The following is an 11,491-nucleotide window of genomic DNA, read 5'->3' on the forward strand; positions in this document are numbered from 1 at the left end:
GACTTTGCTATTTGCCCACGCTTTAGTTGTGTGCGTGCGTTGGTGTTGGTTTTGTGCATTCTATCTATGCAAAGTCCGGATGTGTGCTTGTTATGTTTATATACACTTGGTGCTTTATTTTGAGTTAATAAAATATATTCTGTCAAAAATGTTTAATGACGTGTTTTATTTTGTTTTAGATTAATTTGACATGAGTTTGATATTGTTTATTTTGGATTAACTACACTGAACATGCTACTATATGTTTCTATATGAAGAATTCTAAATTTTTAGGCACCAGTTTTAGAGCACAAATTTGTCTGGTACCCACAAATCTTTATCTCTTCACCTAAAATCATTAGGACACCATTTTTTTAAGAAAATGGTCGGATTCCTGCATTCATTGAGAAGAAAAGAATTACCCGGTTAATTAGGAAAAACCAATCAAAAATTAGATTGCCAGTTAATTATGAAGAACCAAACGAAAATCATCACAACCAGCGGAACACATAAGATACCCACGCACACCACTCCAACGGGAGCCTCGTCAAGACATCACGTAGGCGTCATCATCATCACTCCTCCTCTAAAGGCGTCATCGCCATCCCTAAACTTTGAGCAAATGATTTCCGACTTCTCCGCAGGCGATCGTCGACCCAACCCACACCGTAGAGGCCGTGCGGAGATGCATGACCGTGCCAGAACTCAGCCACCTATGGCCAGACAACGCAGCTCCAACTCTAAAAAAGAACCACAAGGGAGAACTAGACATGGCTGACGCCGCAGAAGATCATCGAATGAACCACCTGTTGCCTTCCATCGTACACCACCAGGACCCTGCCACCGCAGCTTTGACTTTGTAGCAGCAAACCAGCCAAGGCAATCCAACCATAGGCACCAAATTTTACATTGTCACCCCTTTCCTAAAAAACAATATTTCCTATAACTGATACTCCCTTAGTTTCATAATGTAGTGCATATATATTTTTTTAGAAGTCAAACCTTATAAACTTTGATCAATTTTGTGGAGAAAAATATTTACATATATAAAGCCAAATGAATATCATTAGATTCATCATAATTTGTAGCTTCATATTTTATATTTTCGAAATTGTAGATATAAATAGTTTTTTCTATACACTTGGTCAAAAAATGCAAGATTTTACGTACTTTTTAGAAAAATCTATACACACAATATTATGAAATAGAAGGAGTGCCCTCTTCCTCCGCGTGTAGAAAAGGAAGAAATAAATCAATCAAATTTATAAGCTTTGGTAAAGGAAACCTTCTTTTCCTGAGGGGTTGTAAGAAGGAAACTTTCGAGAGAGAAGAACAGGCAGAGCACACGGGTCTTCACCGAACCACAAACGCAGCTTTGGCTTCTCCGTTCCGGCTCCCCCCGTAGTCCAGCCAACAACCGCCTCGCGCACGTAAGAGCACGAATCCCCCTTTGCTGCTCTACTAGAGGAGATGCAGACGGCGACGGCGGCGGCGGCGGCGCCGTGGGTGCCGACCCCTTCCCCGTCCACCTCCTCCTCCGCGACCCCCTTCAAGGCTAGGGTTTGCGCTTGTCTTTGCCCTTTCCCTCGTAGGCGTTTTCCTGGCTCTGTCGAGCTGACGGGTTCTTGATTTGGCGCGCAGGTGGGGATTGCGTTGCCTTGTCGGACGGGTGTCCGGACCTCCTCTGCCCCGAGGCTGGTTGCTACCCCCGCTCGCCGGCGGCGGCGGCAAGGTGAGTCGATTTGTTGGTTTGTTCATTCATGACCGGGTTCTACCTAGCTCCTGTTGTCTTCCCTTGTCTACGATTTCGGATTGGTAAAGAGATGCCTCGATCATAAAAAGAGAATAATCATTGAGGGACGTACCGTGGAGTTTTGATGGTGTAAATCTGGACAACTCTCAAACAAGAATTTGGCCCCAACTTGTGCTGCTATGAATCCCATCTTTCTATTGTGAAGTCGGGCCATTCTTCCTCCATTTTGGATTGTTTGCTGTGTTCTCTAGCTAGGACTAGCTCGTGCAAGCCGACCCTTTGATTCTAGCAGGTGTTCACATAGTGCAACAGGTCAATGACTTGGTAGATGCAAACCCTCCGTATTATTTGTTGTATGTACTACTCGTGTTTCGTCCTGGTAGTTCAAACCCTCTAGTAATTATGCATCAGTTGAAGTGAATGATAGTGCAACTCGCATTTAACCCCTAACAGAATAGCTTGTTACCGTATGGCCTTTAGAGTGCGATGATCTAGCTTATAAACGTTTCATATCAATTTAAAGCAAGATCAGCGATTCATTTAAAACAAGGTTAACCATTCTTGATTTGGTACCAAGCCGGAGCAGATCCTAGCTTTGTTGAACTGCGAAAACGTCTTATATTTTGCTACAGAGGTAGTATTGGATTAGGTACTGAAGCATACTTGTATATGGCTTGCTTGTATTACTGTAATTGCAAGGGATTATGGTGTCATAATGTGGAACTAATGGTGTATCCTTCTCTGGCAGTGGTTCAGGCTATTGCCAACCCAGATCCAGCGGTCGAGCTGCCATTGACTGCTGAAAATGTTGAGTTGGTGTTGGATGAAGTGCGACCTTACCTTATGGCCGATGGAGGTAATGTCGTGTTGCATGAGATTGATGGAAATGTGGTGCGATTGAAGCTGCAAGGAGCATGTGGATCATGCCCAGCTTCAGTAACAACAATGAAGATGGGTATTGAGCGACGTTTGATGGAGAAAATACCAGAGATTGTTGCAGTTGAACCTATTGCTGATGAGGAGACTGGTCTTGAATTGAATGAAGAGAACATAGAAAAGGTAACCGAATTTTATGTTATTTAAGTAAATTTACTGATTACTTGGTGCTTGTAGCATTTTGAAGAACAGAGATAAAAAAAATCATGTTTTAGGTTGATTTGATTGACAACTTTATCTAGTTTCAGGCTTAGTTTTTTTTTCCAAAAGTAGTTTTGAATCATGTAAATGTGCCTTAATAACTCTAGTTTTGACGCATGGTATATTTTTATCCCTCAATCTTTAAATTTTAGTCCTTTTGGACATTGGGATGGTCTCATGGTATTACTTTGACAATCACCGAGTCCTACTCCCTCCGTTCCATAATAATATAAGTAAGTTATTACATCCAATATACTCACATATTGGATGTAATAACGTCGTATATTATGGGACAGAGGGATTATTATATAAAGGGCGTTAAATTTTTCATTTGGGTGGCCATGACGATTTGACACATTGATCATCGAATGTTTGACTGCACGTGTTTTATTATGATTTACAAAATTAGGAGGAAGTATTCATATGTGAGTTCCTCATCAATATTATGATGTGCTAATTAGGTTGTTAATGCTTCAAATTGTTGTGAAAATGTTCTGTATATCAAGCATATCTCTTGTCTATTTTTTTAACCTTCTACGTAACTTCTATTGATCCAAATAGTTGTGCCTCGCAGGCTGAAGCAGTGAAATATTCTGACCTATGCCATTTTCCTTTTTGCTATGAACAGTATAGGCTCCCTTCATAAAGTATCTTTATCTGAATTTCCTGTTTCACTAAACTTATGTATAGGCAGGATTGTTTGGAGTGACCAGCTGCTGACTTGCTTTCACTGACAATCAGGTTCTTGACGAGATCAGGCCATACCTTTCCGGCACAGGGGGTGGTGAGCTTGAGTTTGTTTCAATCGAGGAACCTATCGTGAAGGTCAGGCTCACAGGCCCAGCTGCTGGCGTGATGACTGTCCGAGTGGCCCTCACTCAGAAGCTCCGAGAAAAGATCCCGAAAATCGCAGCTGTCCAGCTATTGTCGTAAACCTTGAAGCACATTTAGAAGCCAAGCCCCTGTTATGTGAACGTGCCGCTACTGTAATTCTCAGGAATTCGTGATAACTGTATGTGTAGCCTCCCACAGCTGCTTAAACTCTCAATGGCAACGGCCAATAGAAGTTATCTAAAAGGCTTTCATTTGCTGGATTCACAGCAGTTTTGGTTCCTGCCTTGTACAGTGTTTGCTTCTGCAAATGAGAGTATATACTGCTGATCTTGCAATATTTTTGAAACACGTAAAATAATTTGGTATCAAGGTTTATCCTTGTGGTTTTGTAGGCCTGGTATCAAACCTTGAGTCCTTGTGTAGCTAATACATGCGCATATATGCGTACAGCTCTAGTAGTATTTACCTAAAAGGGCACTCGAGTCAGCACATAGTTTCTGCTTGGTTATCAGAACTTTGAACATCCGATACCATGTTGCTACATCAAGCACACTCGGCCGACCAAGCAAATACGCAGTACGTGACAGGCAGGCAGAAAGAACCATCATCACTAGTTAAAACGGAAAAAGAACATGGACAGGTCCAAGGAACAGATGGTAGATACAGGCATACAGCACACTGGGGGAGGGGGGGACACCAGCATCGCCAGTTCGCCACACAAGAACCATGGACCTGGACGAGCCGCGTGATAAGCAAGTAACAAATAGGTACGAATGGAAAGTACATCACAGCAGCGCCCGTGGCCTAATGGACAAGGCGTTTGACTTCTAATCAAGCGATTGTGGGTTCGAGTCCCACCGGGCGTGCTTCGGTTTTTTATGCGGCTTTCGATTACTAGAATAGAATAATCTTTTTTGTTTTCATTTTATGTTCTTCATTTTTTTAACACAGTACAGACGCAAGCGCTCATACATACGCGTATACACTCACCTATATGAATGCATACGCGCACACCATATCCCTATGAGGACCTTCGAAAGAAACGTCCCTCCCACTTAAATCACGTCGCCGTAAATTCTGAAATAATTCCAAAAATAATGCGAGCACTAGGTTTTGAACCCTGGTGGCTGGGGATACCATTGTCCCTCTAACCATCCAACCACATGTTGATTCTTATGTTCTTCATTTCGAAAATGAAAGCAAATTTATATTAAATTAGAACTATTTTTTTTGTTTTACATTTTTTGTTCTTCATTTTGAAAGGAAAGAAAAGTTTTATGCTTTCGATTACTAGAATAGAATAATCTTTTTTGTTTTTATTTTATGTTCTTCATTTTTTTAACACAGTACAGACGCAAGCGCTCATACATACGCGTATACACTCACCTATATGAATGCATACGCGCACACCATATCCCTATGAGGACCTTCGAAAGAAACGTCCCTCCCACTTAAATCACGTCGCCGTAAATTCTGAAATAATTCCAAAAATAATGCGAGCACTAGGTTTTGAACCCTGGTGGCTGGGGATACCATTGTCCCTCTAACCATCCAACTACATGTTGATTCTTATGTTCTTCATTTCGAAAATGAAAGCAAATTTATATTAAATTAGAACTATTTTTTTTGTTTTACATTTTTTGTTCTTCATTTTGAAAGGAAAGAAAAGTTTTATGGGTAGAATAAAAATAAAAAACATAAAAAAACTATGGCCAGGTACCTAATGATATTCACAGACCAACACAAGATGCTTTCTTATAAAAAAACACCGGAAGGCACAACCATACAGGATCTTGTACGTTTTCTTTGTATTTCTTTCAACTGTTTCTTGTACGTTTTATGCACGCTCTTGTGCTTTCTATTAGAATAGAAATATTTCTTTTTTGCTTTCGTTTTATGTTTTTCATTTTTTTAACACAGTACAGACGTAAGCGTTCATATATATGCGCATACATTCATCCATGTGAACGCACGCACACACACCCTATGAGCACCTTCGAGAGACTGAGCCGACATATCATCTTGAAATTTATGAAGTCATCATAGGCGTCTCCTCGTCGACGGGACGTCTCCTCCCACTTAAATCGCATCGCCAAAAATTCTGAAATAAATTCAAGAATAATGCGAGCACTAGGATTTGAACTCCGGTGAACTGGGGATACCACTGTCCCTCTAACCATCCAACCACAGGTTGGTTCTTATGTTCTTCATTTTGAAAATAAAAGCAAATTTATATTCGATTAGAACCATTTCTTTTTGCTTTTCATTTTTTGTTTTTCATTTTGAAAAAAAAATTGTGGGTAAAATAAAAATAAAAAACATAGAAGAAACTACAGCCGGGTACCTAATGATATTCACATAGCCACACAAGATACTTTATTATAAAAAACACCAGAAGACACAACCATACAAGATCTTGTACCTTTTCTTTGTATTCATTTCAACTGTTTCTCTTCAAACCCAAGGAAAGTTGATCTCTCGGTGCACCGCACCATCGCCTTCTCTTTTCAAGTAGGTAGACGCCCCATCCTCATCCACTGGCTCCCCCAGTGTGAGAATGTGCGAAGGCCCTGATATACCGCATGGAGTCATAGTTTTTCCAACTTACGAATTTTAGGTAAGTTTCTGATAAATGTTATTTTTTACCCTTTTGATGGTGGTGGCGGCGACACTAAGTAAAGTATCCTCTAACAATGCGTTGATGGTGGCGACGATGAAGCCGGTCCAACGAATAAGTTCCTTCAAGTCTCTCCATTTTGATGGAGCCATCGACGGCGACATCGATGGCTCGACGGTGTATTTCCTTACTGATCATTCTGGGTGGTGAGGTTATGATCTGCAGGTTTCTTGGCTTGTGAAACAACTTCCTTTTTCGCGAAAAGTATAATATCTATTATAAAAGTTTATCGAAAGTACAAAACATCTTAAACATTATAAAAATTACACAGAGTTTCTGAGACCATCAAACGAGCCGCCGAGAGCACCGAACGAGCCACCGGCGCGCTGTTGTTGCCGCTCCTTTACCGGAGCCGGCTTTACCTTGTCAATGGCAGTCGGAAAGTCTTCACACGACTTCCTTTTATCCCGCAGCCCTGCCTCCGTCATGTTGGTGTGACCTCTGGCGCTGACATGATGCATGCGAGAAACAATGGAGTCTTGGCTCTTGGATCTGCAACTCTTGCAACAGTGAGGGAGTCCCGTGTCCTTCATGACTTCTTGTCTGTGATCAACAGCGACAAGATGTCGACTACAATGGAGTGATGTACGGCAGCGTGCCATCGACCCCTTTGGAATGATGAAAATGGCCGATCCTTAGGAAGTTTGATGTACTCACTCTGTAAACAAAGATAAGATGTTTTTTCACCCGAAAAAAAAAGATAAGATGTTTTAGATCACTATAAAGAGTAATATTCTTTTTTGAGGGAGCTTCTTTGTTTTCTTTTTGAGGCATTTGGTTATGGGAAACGTTTGTACCCGGCGCACCGGCCCAAACTTCGGCCGGTCGACTCGCTCACACCGCGCGTAGCGCTAACGCAGGAAGGGACACGTCATCCCCACGAGGGCCCCGCACACCGCCCTGCTCCCTTATCCTCTTCAGCGCGTCTGCTGGCCGCACACCGCCCTGCTTCCTTATCCCTTTTCTTCCTGTCCTGCCCACGCCGCTGCTCCTGCCTCCCTCTCCTTCTTCCACCTCCCCTCCCCATTGACGCTGCCTACCTCTCCCTCTCCTTCCGCCTCCTTCGCCATGGGCGCTCCCCACCTCTCCCCTCCTTCCACCTGAAGTCGTGCTAGCTGCGGGACCCCGAGCGCCGTGCTGCGACGGGCAGCGGGGGGTGCTGGACCTCTGGTGGCCGAGCTGCGACGGACTTCTCTAGCGTCGATCGGCAGCTTCGACCCAAGCTGCAACGGTCTGCATCTGGTGCTGAAACCAGCGAGTCCTGGTGCTACCACCGGCTGCATCGATGCTGGAACCAGCGCGACAGCAAGCTGCAACCCCATTTGCGGCAAGTGCTGGAACCAGCGATCTCCGATGCTACTACCGGCTTTGTCGGGTGCTGGAACCAGCTTCATTTTTTGTTGGAACTTGCTTATTTTTCTGCTACAACCATGTTTTGTTTTTGCTGGAACTGGCCCATGCTTTTTGCTACCACCCCCCGCCCAAATTTTTGCTACCAGGTGATTTTCGCTGCAACCGATGAACCATTTTGCTACAACCGTTTTGATTTTTTGTTACTACCGGTGTTTGTCGATTTTTGCTACATACATCTTCTGTTTTTCCAGTCTTTTTTGCTACAACCATATTTTGATTTTGCTGGAACTGAAGACATTTTCTGCTACATCCACCCACGGCGGTGTTGCTCAACGGCAGCGATAGTTTTTTTTTTTTGCTACAACCGTCTCGGATTTTTGCTACTACCGAAGATGCCATTTGCTACCACCGGAGTTTTTGCTACTACCAGAGTCTTCATGGAATTCATGGAAACATCAAGAGTTTTTGCTACCATCCTTTGTTTTTGCTGGAACCATCCTAAAATTTTGCTACCATCGTATTTTGATTTTGCTGGAACCGGCATTTTTCACTTCGGTGTCGGCGATGAAGGCGGGTGGTGTTTTGGTTCGCCGGCGGCGGCGAGGCTGCGAGCGCCGGCGACGAGCAGGGGCAGCGGCGGTCCAAGCAAGAGAAGCGCATGCCAGAGTGCGGGATCCCGCGAGCGGCGGTGGCGTTTGCTTTTTGTGTCTCCTCTTTTTTCCCATGGGGGAGGATGACGATAGGAGATGTGGGGCAGATCTGACGGTTACGCATGTCCAGATCGAGTGGCTCTGGTGACCGGCTGAAACGTTCCGCCGGTGCGCCGGCGCAGAGTACTGCCGATCCACGTTCTTTTCGCAAAATAAACAAATATAAATAATCAGAGTGTATAGTACCACATCAAGATTCGTGCGAAATTAGCCTGCTCAGATTGCAGGAAAAGATAGCACGGTCGACGATCCTCCGCCGCAATCCTTCTAATCTGCTGCTGGAGAGGAGAGGCCAACGTAGCTTAGTGTCGAAACATACCGCCTAGCGGAGGTGGTGGCTGGCGGCGGCAGCAACGGCGATGGGGATCTGGGGCTGGCCGTGGGGGCGGCGTGGGCTCTCGGGCTTCGGATCCGCGTCCACCGCTGAGGACATCGCCGCCGGCATCGACGCCAGCCATCTCACAGCCATCGTCACAGGTACGTGCTTCTGCTGCAGCATTTTTTACGACTCTGCTTGTCCCTTGTGTGCTACTGCTAGTAGTGGCTGGATGCCGAGTCTCATCGCTTGCTGACAGTGTGCTGATTAATTAACAAATTGGTGATTAAAAAGCGCAAAATATCATTAATGGGATTATTTGCATTTGGAATCTGTAATTATTGGAGCTACTTGTACTATTATTTTTGATGAATGTACAATCTCTGCAACGCGAGTAAAAAATAAGGGAATTGTTCAGTTATCATGATTAAAAGACAATTTCAAGCACATTTATGCTCATTCAGAGTACAGTACAATACATGAGGCAGACTGATGATTCTGCACTATTGATTGTCATATGCAGGAGCAACAAATGGCATTGGCAAGGAGACGGCCAGAGTTCTTGCACTGAGGGGAGCAAACGTGATCATACCAGCAAGGACGCTCGAGAGTGGGATGAAGGTGAAAGAGAGCCTCGCTGAAGAGGTCCCGAGCTCAAAGCTACATGTCATGGAGATGGATCTGAGCTCCCTCGACTCTGTTCGCAGCTTCGCGGGCTCCTTCAACTCCTCCCATAAGCATCTGAACGCCCTCATGTATGTCATTGTAATTAGGCATCATCAAATATTCAAAAGAGGCACAAAGTTTGGTTGGTACTAGTAAACACGCTGACTGGGTTATTTATTCTGGCCTTCTCTGAAGAAACAATGCAGGCATAATGGCCTGCCCTTTCCAGCTATCCAAAGATGGCATTGAGCTACAATTCACAACGAATCATCTTGGTATGTATTGTGCAGTTACATTCCCTTATGTTATAAATAAGAGTTGTACAAGTTCGTCACTAGTGTCAAGACCGTCGTGATAGATGCCTTTGATCGTACACTGTCACCCATCAACAGTCATTCATGTAAACATCAGAATATCTGCTATTGCTGATGCTGCGTTGATATGAGATGTTCAGTAGTTCAGGCATATTCAAACACCTTTTGAATTTTTCACCTTGCGAGCAGGCCATTTCTTGCTGACAAATCTTCTACTTGACAAGATGAAATCAACTGCCAAGGAGACCGGTGTGCAGGGCAGGATCGTAAACCTAGCTTCAACAGCTCATAGAAGGAGTGATGGCAAAGGCTTTGATCTGAACAAGCTGAACAACGAGTCCAAGTCAGCAATATGCTATTCTTTACTGATTTTGTTTGCCTGAATTCAACATAAGATCTAGCTGAAGTTCCTTCTAACGTATTGAAAAATGTACAGGTACAATGCATTTAGTGCATACGCACACTCCAAATTAGCAAATATTCTCCATGCAAATGAGCTATCCAGGCGTTTCCAGGTCTGAGATCTCTTACACGTTACATCCCTATTATTCATCATGAGTTTAGCCTAGAACAAAGCATCAGCTGAAACCTGACAATGATTTCGAGTAGTCTAAGGCTCTAAGCGGATGCACTTGCAAAATAATGTTGTTATTTTGTTCTGAGCTGATGAAACAACATGATGCACAGTAAGGTAATACACATTGTGCCAGGCCTTAAAGGACTAAAGGTTGTTTGGTGGAAATCCAGGAAGAAGGATGTGATCTGACTGCAAATTCGCTGCACCCTGGAATCATCGGAACCAACATCGTTCGCTACATCACGACAAACAGTAATATCACTGAAAACATAACACATTGATTCCGAAGGAAACTGTTCTGCCCAATACACTTAAGCAGTACCCCAAGCCTTAAACTGAATGTTCTGCAGGTGTGCTGGCCTCGATTTTCTCGCTGGTCAAGCCTTTTGTGAAGGATATACCCCAGGTAATCGAAACATGGCCGTCAGTGTCAATCTCTTACAAGAAGATCAAGCATATCTCTCATTCCAAAATACATGGCCATCAGCATCAATGTCTCCCAAGAAGACATTTTTCTATGAAAGCTAAAATGATAACAAGATTTTCGCCTGACAAGACTAATTTGTTGTTCAGGGAGCTGCAACTACCTGTTATGTGGCTTTGCATCCTGATACCAAGGGTGTGTCCGGCAAATACTTCGCTGGTTGCAACGAGGCGACGCCGACGTCCGTCGCAAGAGATGCAGAGCTGGCCAAGAGGCTGTGGGCGTTTAGTGAAGAACTTGTAGAAAATAGATCAAAATGATGTGATGCGGTGTGCTGTGATTGTGTGCAGCGGCGACATATAACTCCGCCACTGATTGTTTGTATATATGCATGTACTGATCGAAGAGGGTCTGTCTACCTACTGTAAACTGCCAAAAAAAATCCGCGAATACGAAAAATCTTAGCGTATCTTTTTGTTGACAGGAGTGTAGAATACATGGTACAGGGTACAGAAGCAACTTGCAAGCATCTTGGCTGGCCTGAGCGAGTTGCCGGTGCGCAAGGACTCTAGGGGCTGCGCTACCCCAATACACGATGGCCTACGCCTCCGGGACAAGGATTGCTAAACCTTTGCCACCGGCGTGTGCCCAGCGTCGTCTTGAATGGCGTGCACCGTGTGCGCGACAGAGGGTCACGCCTTGTTGAAGACATAGCCGTTCTGTTGTTTCCAGATTGTCCAGACGGTGAGAA

At 44.1% G+C, this 11,491-nt stretch overlaps 2 protein-coding genes and 1 non-coding gene across 4 annotated transcripts; all 3 read left to right on the top strand.

The window, feature by feature from the left end:
• Window positions 1-1,298: 1,298 nt before the first annotated feature.
• LOC119295275 (nifU-like protein 2, chloroplastic) lies at window positions 1,299-4,078 on the top strand. Of its 2 annotated transcripts, none has more exons than XM_037573672.1 (4): window positions 1,299-1,539; window positions 1,621-1,711; window positions 2,481-2,791; window positions 3,611-4,078. In XM_037573672.1, the coding sequence occupies exons 1-4, from the start codon at window positions 1,450-1,452 to the stop codon at window positions 3,800-3,802; spliced, it is 684 nt and encodes a 227-aa protein (XP_037429569.1). In that variant the 5' UTR covers window positions 1,299-1,449; the 3' UTR covers window positions 3,803-4,078. The 2 variants fall into 2 exon arrangements, with proteins under 2 accessions (XP_037429569.1, XP_037429570.1); XM_037573673.1 differs by having other exon boundaries at window positions 1,299-1,533.
• A 418-nt stretch (window positions 4,079-4,496) lies between these two features.
• On the top strand, window positions 4,497-4,569 carry TRNAR-UCU. The gene has a single exon. It is a non-coding gene; the product is annotated as a tRNA-Arg (tRNA).
• A 4,142-nt stretch (window positions 4,570-8,711) lies between these two features.
• LOC119295276 (short-chain dehydrogenase TIC 32, chloroplastic-like) lies at window positions 8,712-11,209 on the top strand. Its single transcript, XM_037573674.1, has 8 exons — window positions 8,712-8,920; window positions 9,283-9,514; window positions 9,621-9,700; window positions 9,929-10,082; window positions 10,176-10,254; window positions 10,487-10,568; window positions 10,667-10,722; window positions 10,890-11,209. Exons 1-8 carry the CDS (start codon window positions 8,803-8,805, stop codon window positions 11,058-11,060), a joined length of 972 nt encoding a protein of 323 aa, XP_037429571.1. The 5' UTR covers window positions 8,712-8,802; the 3' UTR covers window positions 11,061-11,209.
• The last annotated feature ends 282 nt before the right edge of the window (window positions 11,210-11,491 follow it).

This window comes from Triticum dicoccoides, chromosome 4B (assembly GCF_002162155.2).
Source record: "Triticum dicoccoides isolate Atlit2015 ecotype Zavitan chromosome 4B, WEW_v2.0, whole genome shotgun sequence".
In the NCBI taxonomy this organism is placed as follows: Eukaryota; Viridiplantae; Streptophyta; class Magnoliopsida; order Poales; family Poaceae; genus Triticum; species Triticum dicoccoides.